General features: G+C 43.8%; 1 protein-coding gene across 1 annotated transcript in view; it reads right to left on the bottom strand.

Moving 5' to 3' along the window:
• Positions 1–18762, bottom strand: part of GRAMD4 (GRAM domain containing 4) — a 91496-nt gene that overhangs the window by 24831 nt on the left and 47903 nt on the right. Inside the window, exons 4-5 of the mRNA XM_035126853.2 lie at positions 13631–13751; positions 3007–3068 (exon numbers count right to left, since the gene is read on the bottom strand). Coding sequence (XP_034982744.1) covers positions 3007–3068; positions 13631–13751 — 183 coding nt within the window. The remainder of the gene's footprint in view (positions 1–3006; positions 3069–13630; positions 13752–18762) is intronic.

Genomic DNA, 18762 nt, shown 5'->3' with positions numbered 1-18762 from the left:
CACACACAGGCCAAAGAAGATTGGCAGATCAAGTTGGTGGACTACGCCGAAATGGCGAAATTAACTGGGAAGCTCAGGAACAAAGAAGACGAGAAATTTAAAAAAGAATGGGAAATGATTATAATATACCGTATTTTTCCATGTATAAGATGATGCTTTTTGCTTTTAAAAAGGCAAAAATTGGGTGTCATCTTATACATGGCTAGTGAATGCAGAGCAGGGATGTGCGATTAATGGCAGCAGCAAGCAGGATATTGGCAGCGGTGATTGGGTGGCTGCCTGGTGGCTGCCGCAAGGCCTGCTGGCAAGTGGCTGTGGCAATTGGGCAAGCGATTGGCAGCTGCGGCAAGTGGGCGGGTGGGCTGTTGGTGACGGCGAGTGGGCAGACAATTGGCGGCTGCGGTGAGGTGTGTGATCGGCAGTGGCTCTGGCAAGCAATCGGCAGTGGCGGGCAGGCGAGTGAGCGATTGGCGAAAGTGGCCTCCCCACCCCAAAAAAGCTAAACAACTTAATTTCTTAATTTTGGGTTAAATAAATAGGGGGCATCTTCTGCATAGGGGCGTCTTATACATGGAAAAATATGGTATATACAGAATCACTGTAAACAGGTTAAAACATTAGCAGGATTCTAAATACACTTGTAATGTAATAGAAACTACAGATAATTTAGGATGATGAAAACTTTGGAGAAGTACTGTTATGCAGATGGAAGTAAGGGGACCCCTGGATGGGATGGGGGACAGTCAGGCGATTCAGAACAATCTCCATACAGTGGTACCTTAACGTACGAAAGCGATCCGTTCCGCGGTGCTCTTCGTAAGTCTAAGTCTTCAGTTGCCGAAGCGCCTGTTGCACGAAGCGCAATTTTGCACTTCTCTGCATGCACCGACCGCGCGCGCTGCTTCTGCGCAGGCGCAGAACGTACGCACGGCGAAAAGACTTCCGGGTTTGTCGACTTCGGAAGTCGAAACCTTCAGAAGTCGAGTCGTTCGGATGTCGAGGTACCACTGTATGTGAATGTGTAAATTTTGATGACAATTTATTCTCATTTATTTATTTATTCTCTCTTGTTTATTTATTTATTCATTCATTTTGATGTAAATTTATTCTCTTTCTTCTTTTCTTATTTATTTTTGAATACCAAATTTAAAAAATTATTTGGAAAAAACCTACAGTCTATCTATCCATCCATCTGAATCCTAGAGACTCATCAGCAGCAGTAGCCTAGGGGCAGTTTTCAAAGAAGAACCTGTCCCACAGACAAGTTAGCCAAATAGTTGGCAAAATTGTGCCCTACCAGCCTCAGATCCTGGCATCTTGCCAGAGTTTCGAGAGACGCTTCTGTGATCCTGAAGGCAGTCTTAAAAATATGCCTCTAAACCAGGCATGTCCAACAGGTAGATTGTGATCTACCGGTAGATCCCTGGACGTCTGCAGTAGATCACTGGTAGATCACTTGCTCCCCCCAAAGAAGCTGAACAACTGTGGCTGTCCTAAAAAAAGCTCAACATCTTTGCCCTGCACCCCTAAAATGACCTGAACCACAAAAAACAGGGCTTTCCTTCCTAAAAAAAAAGTTCAAAGTCGCTTTCTTCCCGAAAGAAGCTCTTTTACAAATTTTATGTGAACCCCCCAAAACAGGGCTTTCCTTCTTTAAAAAAAGCTCAACAGCTTTAACCTGAATCCCAAAAGGGGGTAGATCACTGCCACTTTTTAAATTCTATGAGTAGATCGCAGTCTCTTGGAAGTTGGCCACCCCTGCTCTAAACCTATCGATGAGTTAGATTTCCCAGAATGCAAAAGAGGCACAAATGTAGAGTACAATGCCATGGGGATTTCTCTAATCCGGTTCCATTTACAGCACCAATGAAAAGAGCCCACAAGGCAGCGTATTATATGAAAGCACACTGGTAAACTGGGAGAGAGCACCCTGCTTTGCAGGCATGCCTAGCAGGGTCAATACAGATTTCAGGAGAAACCATGGTTTGTGATAGCTTTTAGAACCAAAACCCAAATGGTTTAGGGTGGTGTGCCTACATTCCTTGTGCCTTTCTAGCACAGAGCTTCGTATGTTCACTCCCATCTCCACGGCACAGCAGTTTCCGAAGTCTGAGTTACGACTATGAAAACAACTTCTCTACTGTTACCATAAACTGCAGCTTGCAAAACATTGTTCTGACTCTTGAAACAGAGTTTGTCAATGTAAACATCATGAGAAACCATGGTTTGATTTCCTTAACCATGGTTTGGTGTGATGTCTGAATTGAACCTCTGGGTGGCACAACGCACTTGTCTTGAAGCAGTCAAAACGAACATGATTCCATGGTATGAAATATCCTGCTTTCGCTTTTATTTTAATGCATATCAAATTTAAACCGTAAAATTGGAAGTTGCAAAGAATGTTTTCACCTTCATCACACCAAAGCAAGCCACCTCATAAAAGTTTCAGGCGCAATCTATTTTTTCCTATACTTTCAGATTTGATTTTAGAGAGCACAGTAGGCAAGGAAAAGGGTTTTGTTCCAAAAGCAGTGGGAACATATTTCCTTAAGGCTTGCATAACCAGTGTTTACAGAGAAAGCAAGTTCTAGAGAATAACACATTGAAAGATAGGAAAAACAAAAAAAGGGAGCAGCTGTAAAAAGAGAATCACAGGAAAGAGCACAAGATAGGAATTTAAACAGCTTTGCACTACGGCTAATTTAAAGGGGGGAACTTTAAGCAATAACTCATCCATTAATCCGCACAGCAGTATGTAATAAATCTCAGCAATGGGACGTGGGAGGTACTCTGATGTAATTGTACTTTGCAAGGATAATGGATCTCCTCATTTTCCAAAGATCATTTGTGGAACCTATTCTTTAACAACTGTCTGTGGCCAGCCAACAAAGTGTGCCATCTAGGAGCATGGAACTCATAGAACAGTATCTGCAAACAGGGAGAATTAGATTATATCTGAGTTTCTAACATTGTCCCTAAGAGAGCGAGTAATGAGTCAAAAGGTACCTGTTCCGTTGGCTTGTGTCTGTGCTTTTGGGGGTTGTGGAGGTGGTGGCGATTCTTCTGTTCTGCAACAAGCCAAACAAACAAAAGCAGTAAGGTTAGCATAGAATCTCCAATTCACAAAAACAAAATGAGTATGTATTTCGTGTGGGTGTATCTTTATTGGCTTGCTAGAAGAGGAAAGATGATGATGATAATTTATTACATGATTTAAAACGTCACATGGCCCCAAATTCAAAGTATTATGTGTTGACTGCCTGAACTTTGAAGTCTCCTCTTATGAGACTCAGTTGAATCAAGGGCCGATGCAAAACATTCAGATAAAAAATAAGAGATACAGCAGCAGCCCTCTCAGAATTTTACCAATCAGATTACAGGTTGTCTTATTTTGAAAACATAGCAGCTGTGGGGAACCTCAGAGAGTGGTCATTTCCCATCTAAGTGCTAAGATCTGAGATAAAGGCTCTCTTGTCCTTGATCTTAGCGCTGTGGTGCTTAGTACAGTGGTACCTCGGTTTATGAACACAATTGGTTCCGGAAGTCTGTTCATAAACTGAAGCGAACTTTCCCATTGAAAGTAATGGAAAGTGAATTAATCCGTTCCAGATGGGTCCGTGGCGTTCGTAAACCGAAAATTCGTAAACCGAGGTGTTCATAAACCGAGGTTCCACTGTACTGAGATTGTACTGTACTGTCACTTGCAGTCTAAGAGCACGCAGGCGCATATTTCTAATCTTAGTGTGATAAGCGCCACAGCGCTAAGATTGCTGAAGAGAAAAACGCGGCCTGTCCAGACTGAATGATGGGGGTGGAGACGCTCCTTCAGGTATACAGGACTGAGGCCGTTTTGAAGATGTACCCTTCTAAGTATCCCTCATCAAAAAAAAGTAGATAAGATATGGGGCGCACCATATAAAATAACATGCAAACATTTGAAAAGTACACCCAATATCCAAGGTAAGTGGGGGAAATTGCATTCCATGCTGTATTTCTCCCCCACTGATTTTCAGCGCTGTAGACATGAGATAACAGCAGCTTCTTGGCAAGAATCAGACCGAATATTCACGTAGTCACCGAATGCTTAGGGCTCTACAAAGTCCCTAGTTTGGCTCCGCAGCACAGAAACGAGATCCTGTTGCTCAAAAACAACAACAACCATGAAGGGCGATTGTATGTTCTGTGAAGGCAGACAGGTGCTCAAAAATTTCTATTGCTTCCCCAGCACCGCTGAAAGAAAATAAAGCATGGAAACAGAGAAGGCAGGGGCTGCAACAGGAGAGGAAAAGTGGAGTTGCAGGTAAACAGGTAAACAGGCAGCTGGGGAGAGGAGAAAAAGGCAGGCACACTGGGGCAAAGTGGTGGTGGTGGTGGGGGGCTAAACCATGAAGAAAGTCTGAAAGATGGGAAGGCTGTGGGTAGTTCTGCATCACACACACCCAATTCTTCCTGGAGAGCCAATCCACGCCTTTCCCAATTGTTACCCTGAAGCCTTCATTATACACTTTTAGGCACCAGGCAAAAACATTCCTCTTTAACCAGGCCTTTGGCTGATTATGCCCTTTTAAAATGTGTTGGGGAGGGTGTTATTGGGTTGCTTTTGTTTTTATTATGCAGTTTGTGTTTTTAGATTGTGATTCCATGTTATAACTGCCTTGAGACCTGCAGGTACAGGGCGGTATAATAATAATATTAATATTAATAATAATAATAATAATAATAATAATAATAATAATAATAATAATAATAGCAGCAGCAATAGCTTTGGGCTGGCAGCATGCTCAGTGCTGTTAATTAGCAATCTTCACAGACATTTACGAAAAACTGACCAAATCTGCATTTACCGCAGGCTCCAGAAGTGCTAAATTTCTTGAATCGAAGTATCCTCTTAGAAGTAGACAACACACACACACACACACACACACACACACACACACACACACACAGGAAAGGAAATGTTTTGTTCTTCTGCCAGCAAGAAGCTTTGTTGTTGTTGTTGTTGTTGTTGTTGTTGTTGTTGTTGTTGTTGTTGTTGTTGTTGTTTAATCGTTTAGTCGTGTCCGACTCTTCGTGACCCCATGGACCATAGCATGCCAGGCACTCCTGTCTTCCACTGTCTCCCGCAAGAAACTACTTCAACTAAATGGGATTTAGGCTGCAAGGGCAGCAGTTTGTAAAAAGGAGCTAACTTTCAGGAGCTTCCAAAAATGCAGGTAGGGTGAAGAACAATTTATTCTCTTGGCATTGTTAAAGAAAAGGGTCCTTAGGCATTGCCTATCCAGCACTCCAGGTCTCAATAAGTTTCTCTGGTTTCGCCTTTCGTTGTTACACTACAGTGGTACCTCTGGTTACGAACTTAATTCGTTCCGGAGGTCCGTTCTTAACCTGAAACCGTTCTTAACCTGAGGTACCACTTTAGCTAATGGGGCCTCCCACTGCCGCCGCTCTGCCGCCGCGCGATTTCTGTTCTCATCCTGAGGTAAAGTTCTTAACCCGAGGTACTACTTCCAGGTTAGCGGAGTCTGTAACCCGAAGTGTTTGTAACTCGAGGTGTTTGTAACCCAAGGTACCACTGTACTCTAAACTTCTTGGAAACTCTCCTCCTTGGCAGCTCTCCACCCAAGTACCACTTCTACAACCGTCTCTTGGTGAACAGGATGGAAGTAGAATTTCTGACAGATATTGAGTGAATTCAGAAAATGCTGCTCTTTGCACAGTTGAACCTTGGTTCGCAAATAGCTTAGCTGCCGAACAAATCGGCTCCCAAATGCTGCAAACCCAGAAGTGAGTGTTCCAGTTTGCAAATGTTTTTCAGAAGCCAAACATCCGACGCGGCTTCCGATTGCGTGCAGGAAGCTCCTGCAGCCAATCGGAAGCCGTGCCTTGGTTTTCGAACGGTTTCAGGAGCCGAACAGACTCCCGGAATGGATTAAGTTCGAGAACCAAGGTACGACTGTACATGTGGACTGCAAAGGAGAGAAAGTGCTCTAGCTGGGTCAAGTCAAGCAGCTAGCTTGCCAGCGACCAAATTCCTTGCAATGACCATCCAGACACTGTGCAGGATACGGTGTCTCTAGAGTGATGCTGCCTTGCCGAGTCTTGAAATCAGGGGGACACTTGGGGCATTTGTTAATAATAATAATAATAATAATAATAATAATAATAATAATAGCACCTTCAATGTACAACCTGTGTACAATGAAATTAACCAAGCCACCCTCCCTCCCACAAACACTCCATCTCATTTCACTCTGTGTGCTTGTCGCACAACACACCAACCCCGAAAGTCAGTTGCACTACAGTCGTACCTCGGGTTACGAACCGCTCAGGTTGCGAACAGTTCGGGTTACGAACTCCGCAACCCCGGAAGTGTTTTCGTCGCGCGCGCGGTTTGCGCATGCGCAAAAATGGCGCTCGGTTTGCGACCTTTTCGGGTTACGAACTGTGACCCGGAACGGATCGTGTTCGTAACCCGAGGTACTACTGTATATTATTTTCTGTTCAGCAGCCTAACAGCCCATGGATAGAAACTGTTTTTTAGCCTGTTGGTACGACTGACTATACTTCTATATCTCCTGCCCAAGGATAGAAGATTGAAGAGGTGCTGGCCGGGGTGTGAATCGCCCATGAGATTTTTTCTTGCTCTCCTAAGGCAACAATCCCTTGCAATGTCATCTAGTGGGCTCAGGGGAGAGCCCATATCATGTGCTGTGTTCACCAACCTCTGTAAAGACTTTCTGTCCGTGGCTGTCAAGCCAACCTACTACACTGTGATACAATATGAGAGGACACTCTCTATTGTGGACCGGTAGAAGGAGGTCATCAATTGCTGTTTAACATTGTTCTTTCGCAAGTCCCTGAGAAAATGGAGTCTCTGTTCGGCCTTCCTAACCACCTGAGTTATATTGCTTTTCCAAGTGAGGTTTTAACTAAGGGAAACTCCCAGGAATTTAAAGAAAGAGACTCTCTCCATCACAACACACACACACCCAATATACAACAGGGCTAGTTCCCCTCTCTTCCTCCGAAAGTCCAACACCATCTCCTTTGTCTTGCTAATATTTAGGTGCAAGTTATTCTCTAAGCACCATGTAGATACTTTTTGAACCTCCCGCCTGTACACTGATTCAACTCCACCTGGAATTAGACCCTATATGGTAGTATCATCTGCAAACTTAATAATTACAGTGGATGGATGAGATGAAATGCAGCCATATGTATACAACGAATACAGGTAGGGACTCAGCACACATCCCTGTAGGGTGCCAGCGCTGAGCTTCAGGGAGGTAATGGTTTCAATTGGAACCTCCTGCAGGAATATAAGAGCTGATATCAAGACGGCTTAAGGGCAACACTAAACACAACCAAATCTTCCATACCTCCCCTAGTTGACCTGCATTTTAAAACCAGGAAGACTCAAACCCATGACGTCGCATCTGCTTAACGTCTTAATTTTCTTAATTGATAAAACGATGTTTCTATCAAGTGCGCTGGTAGCGCCAGCTCAAGCCCATTTGTATTTAGTCACACTGCAATTAAGAGTAGCGTGAAACGTCGCTTAGAGCCGGCCATGAACGGCTAATGGCATGTAATTTTGCGCAGCAGCAAAGTGCAGGTTTGCATACTTCCATTCAACTCCAGCCCACAGAAACACCCGAGAATCTGTGCCAAGGAATTAGCAAGCTTTCTTATTTTTACAGCTGGCGCCCGTGACGCACTAGCTGAGAAGGAAACTTGACCCAAGATGCACTTGTTATTTACGTGGGCAGGCAGCCTTCAAAGGCACCACAAACAAGGACCCCAAGCAGGGGCTGCACGACAATCTGCTCTATTAAAAATGTCCTTTCCGACCTCTGCACCTTTTCAAAACCCTAGACTAGCCTTTCCCATCCTGACATCCTTCGGATGCCGTTGGACTCCGACTTCCATCAGACCCAGCCAGCATGGCCAGTGGGTCAGAGATTATGGGATGTGCAGTCCCAACGACATCTGGGGAAGCTAAGGAAGGCTGACCTAGATTCATCAGATGAAGTTAACAAAAATGCAGCTAGCAATGACATGCAAAATGTAGAATCTCTACCGTAAGTGACAGCAAAATTCCGCCAATAAGCTACTGGTGGGTTTAAGTTCACTATTTCTGTCCCAAAAAAGGAGTGGTCGCCTTATATCCAAGTTGTTGTTGTTGTTGTTGTTGTTGTTGTTGTTGTTAATTTCTATACCACTTAAAAAATTTAAGTTTGTGTGTTTGAGGGCACTTACAGTTTCAAGCAGGGCTTTCTTTTCAACCTCAACTCCAGCACCTCTCAGGTCAGTGCCATTCTCGTGTCTGTGTGTTTGTGTGTGTGTGTGTGTGTGCGTGTGTGTGTGTAACAAAGTAATAATCATAAATAAATAAGAATAAAAATGTGCACCCCAACACCGTTGTAACTACCCAACCTCCCAAAATTTCAACACCTCTTGCGATGATTCGACCCCTTTCCGTTTTAACAGTACACATTGTACAAACACCCTCCATATCTCCTCAAAATCACTTCTCCTGCATATTCCCCGTCTTATCTTAAGGGCACATGCTAATTTATCATTAATAGCTATATCCCACACCTCTTTATACCATTCTTCCATTTTATATTCTGCTTGCCCCTTCCACTTCCTGGTTATAATAATTTGTGCAGCTGTCAATAAATTTGGGGGCAAGTCCTTCATAGCCTGTGAACTTTGCCATTGCCTTTATAACAGAAGAAGGGAGGCAGGCGTTCATGGTAAGTTCCGGCACCTCATTTTCTAGAATAACAGCCCCGATTTCAAGGATATTTCAGCATTTAAATAGGTGCAGAAGTAAACTCTGACAGACATGAGTAACCAGAGAAACCACTCCCAAACGGTTTGTGCTAAACACACTTGTGTGCTATAGAGGAGCAGATTTTGCCTGGATTTTTTTTTTTAAAAAAAAAGCTCTGACGTTGGGTCAAACGCTTGTCAGCTTTAGCATCTGCTAGGTTCTGCAAAAGAACATTTAACTGGTAGATTTTTAGAGCGGAAATAGCAGACTGCACCAGTGTTGTATTATGAAAAGCATCATTTTTAGTTAGGGCTGGGCGATATATTCATATATCATCCAAAACCGGTTTGAAGTCCTTATCGTGATATTGGATTCATAATTTCTGAACTGGCGCAATATCGTGAATCATGGTGTGTGGGTGGGTGTGTGCTATGCAAAAACCACGATCTGGGAAAAACTGTGAAGCCAGCCAATGCCTCTACACAGCTCCATAATTTCAGAAATTGTGATATATCAGTATATTGTGATGTTTAGCTGGCGATATATCACAGTGCTGAAAACCAGGTACAGTATTGCCCAGCCTTAGGTCAGGGCCTTGTTAGCCAATTTGAGAATCCAGCTCTGGTGAAAACATCAGAATTTTATGGGGGTTTGAGGGGGCGGGGGTTTAAAACTCTCTGCCAACCTTTTGGCAGACCACTTAAAAAGGAGTTCATGGGCCATAATTTGTCTGCAGACCACCATATGAGAACCTATTCTCATACAGTGGTACCTCTAGTTGCAGACACGGTCCATTCTGGGCGCCGTTCACACCCCGAAAAGTCTGCAACTAGAGCGGCACTTCTGTGCAAGCGCGGAGCACAATAGAGAGCTCCTGCACATGTGTGAAGCGCATACAACGGTCATGCGCAAAGCGCACAGAATGGTTCTGTGCGAGTGAGCGCAGCGAAACCCAGAAGTATACACTTCCGGTTTGCTGGGTTCGCAACCCAAAAATCCACAACATGAACCTAACACAATTAGAGGTATGACTGCATTTTTAGCCTTGCAAGTTGCCTTGCACTAGGTATTATGTAAACAGCCCACAAAAATAACTGAACCAGCATTTGTTTACAAATTAATAACTTGCCTAGGAAATATGGGGATTACACAAAAAAATACCTATTATCCCCCCCCCAAAAAAAGTACGCAAATTTAGTGCCTTGACTTCCCTTAATCTACATGCCCATGGAGGTTAGGAAGCTAATGGGATGTTAAAAATATCTCATTACAGGACAAATTAATTCTCAGGATGAATTAATTCTCAACAGTAGCCGTTCTATGTGCAACATCAGTGTTTAATGGCCTGCCAGGCTATAAATAAATGAGAGAGAGAAAATCAGCCAGCCAAGGGTCCTGCTGAATAGTGCTGCAAATTGCTTTTTGTAAAAAAAAAGATGTTGAAGTTAAATTCTCCTGTTCAGCTAAACTTGCATATGGACAAAAGACAACATAAAAGCAAGAAAGCAATTCGCCGAAAAAGTAAAATAAAAACAAAAACGGATGCTTCATGTGCTTATCCCGCTAGCCAGTAAATGGCACTGTTCCTAAACTCACAAGAAGCAAAAGGAGAATATATATTGCATATACAAAAAGTAAAGGTAAAGGACCCCTGACAGTTAAGTCCAGTTGCAAACGACTCTGGGGTTGCGGCGCTCATCTACTTTACTGGCCGAGGGACCCGGCGTTTGTCCGCAGACGGTTTTTCCGGGTCATGTGGCCAGAATGACTAAGTCGCTTATGGCGAAACCAGAGCAGCGCACGGAAATGCCGTTTACCTTCCCCCTGGAGCGGTACCTATTTATCTACTTGCACTTTTGACGTGCTTTCAAACTGCTAGGTTGGCAGGAGCTGGGATTGAGCAACGGGAGTTCAACCCGTCACGGGGATTAGAACTGCCAACCATCCGATCGGCAAGCCCTAGGCTCTGTGGTTTAGACCACAGCGCCACCCGCGTCCCAATTGCAATTGCCCCAAATGCTAACCACATCTCCGCATTGGCGGCTGCCATCAACCTAACCCCTCCTTTAACTACTGCATTCCAGAAACCAGGTTTTTCAGTTGGAGTATAGAAGAACACTTAGCAATGGTCAGGCAACTGGAAAACATATTAACATTGGGGGGATATTTTATTTATGTGTCTAAAAGGATGCACAGGCCACTTAATATTTTAAAAAATATCTGCTCTGCACATGACATAAAAACAGCAGACATCTTTAAAGTGGAAGTACAACGCATAGCCAGTAAAAAAGCACTATAAAAACAGGGCTGTGTACCGAATTTGGCTGAGGCTCGAGCCAAGGCACATCTATCGGGAAGGCCTTGGATGAATGGACAGCTGTGGGTCACTGCATGTCCAGCAGGGCTGGACCAGAGTGACCTGCAGCTGTCAGTGAGGGGTATCATTCAGGAAGAGAGGTAGGCAGGATGCAAAAACTAGGGGATGTAATCCACTGAAGCACTCGAGTAGAACCAGGGGGCGGGCTGGTGTGGTGGACTCCCTGGTCCTGAATGGAGTAACTGTGCCCCAAAGAACCAGGTGCGCAGCCTGGGAGTCATGTTGGACTTACAGTTTCCCATGGAGGCACAGGTCAATTCTGTGTCCTGGGCAGCTGTCTACCAGCTCCATCTGGTACGTAGGCTGAGACCCTACCTGCCCGGAGACTGTCTCGCCATTGTGGTGCATGCTCTGGTTGTCTCCCGCTTGGGCTACTGCAAGGCGCTCTATGTGGGGCTACCTTTGAAGGTGACCCAGAAACTACAACTAATCCAGAATGCAGCAGCTAGAGTGGCAACCGGGAGTGGCCACCAAGACCATCTAACACCGGTCCTGAAAGACCTACGTTGGCTCCCAGTACGTTTCTGAGCACAATTCAAAGTGTTGGTGCTGACCTTTAAAGCCCTAAATGTCCTCAGCCCAGCGTACTTGAAGGAGTATCTCCACCCCCATCATTCAGCTCAGACACTGAAGTCCAGCTCCGAGGGCCTTCTGGTGGTTCCCTCACTGCGAGAAGTAAGGTTACAGGGAACCAGGCAGAGGGCCTTCTCGGTAGTGGTGCCTGCCCTGTGGAATGCCCTCCCACCAGATGTCAAGGAAATAAACAACTATCTGACTGTTAGAAGACATCTGAAGGCAGCCCTGTTTAGGGAAGTTTTAAATGTTTGATGTTTTATTCTGTTTTTAATCTGTTGGGAGCCGCCCAGAGTGGCTGGGGAAACCCAACCAGATGGGCAGGGTATAAATAATAATAAATTATTATTATTATTATTATTATTATTATTATTATTATTATTATTATTATGGGAGGCAAGTGCTTTCTCGTTCGGACTTGGAAGAACTACGAGCTAAAGGTGCGGGGCAAGCAGTCTGTGGCAGAATCACTTACAAACCTCACCCTGCCTCGATATATTCTCTCTCTCTCTCTCTCTCTCTCTCTCACACACACACACACACACACATTTCTAGACTGCCACATCATAAAAAATCAGGCCAGTGTACAACAATAAAACACAAAGCACTAAAAACTATGGAAATAATAAGTAAAAGTGATTGGCTGATGCTCCAGCAGTTGGGCGGACAGATGGGAGTCAGTCAAGTGACGCATGCAGGTGAGCAATTTTCGGCAATCCCCCCTAAAAAGGGGGGTAATCCTTTGCAAGAAAGAAAGCTCAGCAACTCTGTGCCATCTCCCCCCATTTTCTTAAATTTTGAGTCCCCCAAAATAGGGGTTGTCCGATACATGGGGTCATCCTATAAATGAAAAAGTACGGTAGCTCCCGTTTGCAAGGAACTCACGGCTAGCAGTAATTACAGTTTTGTTATGTGATAAAACTAGCTCACAACCTGTAAAACGCAGAAGTGACAGAACGCAATTTGCATCAGACAAATGGCTGATCAGACCATTTCAGATCATTTAGACATTTGTTTCGTTGGCAACATGCCTCCTGCAGCAGATGCTATACCCAGCGCTAGGCAATCCCTGAGCATCCTTATAGATCAATCTGTAAAAACTGATGCTATTGGCTTGTTTAGTATTTCTGCTTTACATGGGCGTGATAGGAGATCTTGGAAAATGCAAAGGAAAGAAATGCTTGCAACCTTAATTACTTTCCACTGGGGCAACCTGTTCTCCTTGTCACATAATATATGATTCAGCAATGCTTAATATATAAGTTGTCTCACAGGCAAACCAATTCATTCGTCTCTGCTTTTCCTACATAGAGGAAACATGAAACCACCCCCAAAACACCATAGACTACAGTTGTAAAGAGAGGATCTTCCCACCAAATAATAGATTTGAGGACAATCGTCAAAACTTAATTAACGGTTAGCAGGCTTTCAATGAGGATGGATTCAGTCTGGTTAACTGTTTGTGTGGCTTCTGACACTACGATGTCCGAAGCCACCCAAACGTCGGTAACAAGGGCAAAAATGCCACTTAGATGGGAGAGAAGGACAGCACTTTGAGACCCAACCAGGAAATAAATGACACAGTGCATCTCAGCTGCTGAGTATGACCATGAATATATTATTATTATTATTATTATTATTATTATTATTATTATTATTATTATTATTATTAACGAAAGAGATCAGATTTCTATACAGCCTTGTTTACTTGGATTCAAGAAAAGACTCTTGAATCACTACTTCAAAATCACCGAGTACCAGAATGAAGAAGCATCAGGTTTTATTATTCATCGTTCCCAGGGCGAAATCACCTAGAGAACAGCCTGGTCTCTTAAAAAAACCAAAAACCCCACAACGTGCACACACACACAGTTGTACTGCACCTTGCAGGTTCCCCTTACCTTGTCTTAAGTATTTCATTGACTTTTTGCTCCAGTTCTATCCTCCGCAGGCGTTCTTTTTCCAGCTCTTGTTTCAATGTTTCAGCATTCGTTTCTTCTCGCAGCTTCCTGAGCTCCTCCTCTGTTAAAAAAGGGAGGATAGATGAAATACAGGGGTTATCATTGATAGCCAGACAGGGAGCTTAAAGGCTAAATGCGTTGTTCATGTTCCCCAGGGCTGTACTCAGGGAGAGGAACAGGCTTGGACGGTGGCATCAAATACAGTAGTATCTTGCTACTCAAACGCCTTGGTTCCCAAACGCCAAAAAACCCAGAAGTAAGTGTTCCAGTTTTCGAATGGTTTTTTGGAAGCCGAACGTCCAATGCGACTGTTCTTACCTTCCAAGTTCCGGACTGCAGAATCCGGGACCGGCAGCCGTGTGACACCGGAAGTTGCGTCGACGTAACTTCCGGTGTCGCTTTGCCCTTCTATGGGCACCAAAAATGGCCGCCGCCGGCTTCGAAAGTCGCTTGTACGCACGTCAGGAAGTGCGTCGACGCAACTTCCGGTGTCGCTCCGCCCATCTATGGGCACCAAAAATGGCTGCCGCCGACACCGGAAGTCGCGTCTATGCACTTCCGGACATGCGTAGGTGCGACTTTTGAAGCCGGCGGCGGCCATTTTTGGTGCCCATAGAAGGGCAAATCAGAAAGAAAAAAAATGGCCGCCGGCAGGAGAAAATAACGGAGAAAAACGGGAGACGAAGTGATACGGGGGACCACTGGGAAAAGGTAAGTAAAAACAGGGGTTTCCCGGGGAAAACGGGGTACTTGGCAGCTATGGCGACAGTTGCCTATTATTTCCCGGGCGCCTGCACCAATCAGAAGCTGTGCCTTGGTTTTTGAACATTTTGGAAGTCAAACGGACTTCCAGAATGGATTAAATTTGGCGCTTTTGTTTTTGCTGTTTATTTTGCATTTTTGTTTTTGAGGCTTTTTTGGTTCATTTGTTTTTGTGACTGTGTGGAACCCAGTTCAGCTACTGATTGATTGTGTGACTGCGGAAATGGATAAAAGCCCCCCATCCAAACAATAATGATCACCAGTGCAGGTGAGAAAAAATAATAATTTTAATTTTTGTCATCTACAATACTGTCTTATTTATTTTATAGTACAGTACATTGATTACTGCTTTCATTATATGGCTCAATGGTCTTGTTACATAGTAAAATCCGGAACGGAATAAGTTTGAGAACCAATTACAGGTAGGTAGCCGTGTTGGTCTGAGTTGAAACAAAATAAAAAAATTCCTTCAGTAGCACCTTAAAGTCCAACTAAGTTTTTATTTTGGTATGAGCTTTCGTGTGCATGCACACTTCTTCAGATCCAGTGTATACACTCCTATTTCAGTGTATCTGAAGAAGTGTGCATGCACACGAAAGCTCATACCAAAATAAAAACTTAGTTGGTCTTTAAGGTGCTACTGAAGGAATTTTTTTATTTTGAGAACCAAGGTATCGCTGTAGTATTATATGGGTCATACTTGTGAAGTGAATATTCCTTCACATCTCATAGATGCAGAATACTGTTGGTAATGCAAAGCTCCTTCTACAGTAAATGCCTTAGCCATTCTAAAGCCATGCACACAGGATATTTTTTTTTTGCTTTTTTTTGCTTTTTTCTAGGAAGGAAAATGCTTTTGACAATACTGGCTTACTAATAATGCAAGCTATTATTGCTTTTAAAGGTCTAGCCCACTGGATTAACATAGCGCAGTGCTCATGCTAGGATTATGAAAGGCTTCTTTTGTCCATTTGCCTTCATTTTATTTTTAATGACCTTTTAAGAATTCTTTGCACAGTCACTCAAACTAATGCAGGTGGGTGGGAAATGAAACAGCCCCGGGGGGGGGGGGGGAATGGAGGATAACTTTGAGTCATCTGAGGGTTTGTAGGCTCTGGTTTTAAGGTACTTATTCTGATACCATGCTGGCCTCAAAAGCTTTCTTCGTTGTTCTGTGGAGGAAGCTCTTAAAAAACAACAACACAAAAAAACACCAGAGGGAAGATGGAACATCAGGTTATATTTATGCTACTATATAAAGGTAAAGGGACCCCTGACCATTAGGTCCAGTCATGACCAACTCTGGGGTTGCGGCGCTCATCTCACGTTATTGGCCAAGGGAGCCGGCGTACAGCTTCCAGGTCATGTGGCCAGCATGACAAAGCCGCTTCTGGCGAACCAGAGCAGCACACGGAAACGCCGTTTACCTTCCCGTTGGAGCAGTACCTATTTATTTACTTGCATTTTGACGTGCTTTCGAACTGCTAGGTTGGCAGGAGCTGGGACCGAGCAACGGGAGCTCACCCCGTCGTGGGGATTCAAACTGCCGACCTTCTGATCGGCAAGCCCTAGGCTCTGTGGTTTAACCCACAGCGCCACCTGCGTCCCTCCATTCTAGTTGCAGATAAATACTTTATAACACTGGAACATATCCTACCAATATGGTTTTTACCCCCGGTTCTTCTTGCATTGGTACCGTATTTTACTTTAAATGTTGCATCGTTGCTCCTGAATTTCAGAAGATCATATATGGAAGCTAGATTTGTGTGACATCTAACATGCAGATTTGCGATACTTAAATAAAATAGTCTCATATATTCCAGATGATAAGATTTAGTCTGAACACAAGCTCTTCTCTCGAAACGGGTCACCACTTTCTGCCCCGATGGATCTGGAGTGATGCTTGAAACTGAAAATGATAGCAACCCCCTTGGTCGCCCACAGAATTTCACGTGCTCGCTTCAGTACAGTGGTACCTCGGTTCTCAAACACCTTGGAATTTGAACAATTTGGAACCCAAACACTGCGAACCTGGAAGTAAGTGTTCTGGTTTGCGAACTTTTTTCGGAAGCCGAACATGCTCCATTTTGAGTGTTACACTGAGGTCTATCTGTTTTTGCTACTTATTTTGCGTTTTTGTGGCTTTTTGTGTGAAAAGCCTGGAACAGATTAATTCATTTTGCATTACTTTCTATGGGAAAGCACGCCTTGGTTTTGGAACGCTTTGGTTTTGGAATGGACTTCCGGAACGGATTAAGTTTGAGAACCAAGATACCATTGTACTAGCCTAAAAAGGTCAGAAAATTAAAGGAAGGAAAGGGATTCTTACTGTTTCCAAAACACCTCTGACCTCATAGATTGCAAGAAGGGGAAGACGCACCTTTGGAGGAGTTTTACTCATCACAGATACATTAAGCGCAAAAGAAAAGTGTTTCCTCTCTTCCCATCACAGCCATATGGTTGCCTCTTTCTGAAATGTTGCCTTAAGTGTTTCAGAAAGAGCTCTGTATGTGTGCAACTGCTGTGACCCTGCTATGGTTTACAGAATAAGAAAAGACTGATCGGCAAAGAATTGATGTTTTGAATTATGGTGGTGGAGGAGACTCTTGAGAGTCCCATGGACTGCAAGAAGATCAAACCTATCCATTCTTAAGGAAATCAGCCCTGAGTGCTCCCTGGAAGGACAGATCGTGAAGCTGAGGCTCCAATACTTTGGCCACCTCATGAGAAGAAGAAGAAGAAGTGGAGGAGGAGGAGTTTGGATTTGATATCCCGCTTTATCACTACCCAAAGGAGTCTCAAAGCGGCTAACATTCTCCTTTCCCTTCCTCCCCCACAACAAACACTCTGTGAGGTGAGTGGGGATGAGAGACTTCAGAGAAGTGTGACTAGCCCAAGGTCACCCAGCAGCTGCATGTGCAAGAGCGGAGACGCGAACCCGGTTCCCCAGATTACGAGTCTACCGCTCTTAACCACTACACCACACTGGTTCTCAAGAAGAGAAGTCTACCTGGAAAAGACCCTGATGTTGGGATAGATTGAGGGCACAAGGAAAAGGGGACGACAGTGGACGAGATGGTTGGACAGTGCTCTCGAAGCTACGAACATGAGTCTGACCAAACTGCGAGAGGCAGTGGAAGACAGGAGTGCCTGGTGTGCTCTGGTCCATGGCGTCATGAAGAGTCGGACATGACTAAATGACTAAACAACAACAACAAATGAAAAAGGCATACACTGCGTCCTACACAAGCTGGAGCAGACCATACCTGTGCAATGTTCTGACAAGAATGAAAGATGACAGGATAATTAGCCTTCCACAAACTAATTGAGAGTCAAACCCATAAGCTTAAATTGAGAGTCACCAAAGCAGAACAGCCGGTATGCTATGCTTGCAGAGGCCAAGTTAAATAATGAGGCCACTGGCAAGTTGAATGCCGTCAGCTGGCTGCGTGGATCAATGCTACTATTTCCCTGTGTAAACACAAGACAGAAATAGCTTTACTAAGTCCGTGTTAATTATGGCAAATCTCTTTAGAGGCTCTTTCCAAAATAGTATTTTGCATCAAGAGTATTGTATAATTGGAACAGAGCTGACTGATCAAACCTCACACACCGTCTGACTCGTGGGCAGAGCCTTCGCCTGTAACCAAAGAAGCATTTGCTACTTTTGACAATGCCATTTTGCACTCAGAACTAGCAAATGAACAAAAGATGATTTCTCGTATATGCACTGCCAAACCATAATTTAGCACCAAACCCAAAAAAACGAGATTATCCTTTCTTCCCCCCCCCCTCACATGGCATGACAATGAAAAGGAGCTCAGGAGCACTTTTTAAAAAATTATTTACAATTCTCAATTTTATACATTTCAATAATTTTACAATCATTTTAACATTTCAAAACTTGACTTCCTTCTCCCGCTTCCTGCGATTCTTTACATTTATTTTTAATATCTTCTGCATATCCAAATTAACTTAATTTGCTCAGTTATCCATCTACTTTAAATATATACTCTTACAAAACTCCAGGTTATTACATTAATCCTGCCAATATCTGTTTACAGTTTATTTGTAAATATTCAAGAAACCATTTCCATTCTTTTATATATATATAAAATTGTTATCTTGATTTCTTATTTTTCCGATACAGAACTTTTTATCAGAACTCCCCCCCCCCATTTTTCCATATTTGCATATTCCATAAGTTTTTGCATCCATTCTTCTTTTGCCGGGGCTACTTCTTCTTTCCATTTTTGGGCAAGTAGCATTCTTGCCGCTGTAGTCGCATACATGACAGTTTGGGTAGTTCT

The sequence above is a fragment of the Zootoca vivipara genome, chromosome 10, assembly GCF_963506605.1.
Source record: "Zootoca vivipara chromosome 10, rZooViv1.1, whole genome shotgun sequence".
Classification (NCBI taxonomy): Eukaryota; Metazoa; Chordata; class Lepidosauria; order Squamata; family Lacertidae; genus Zootoca; species Zootoca vivipara.
The sequence above is the reverse complement of the archived record's forward strand: the minus strand, read 5'-3'. Positions and strand labels throughout refer to the sequence as shown.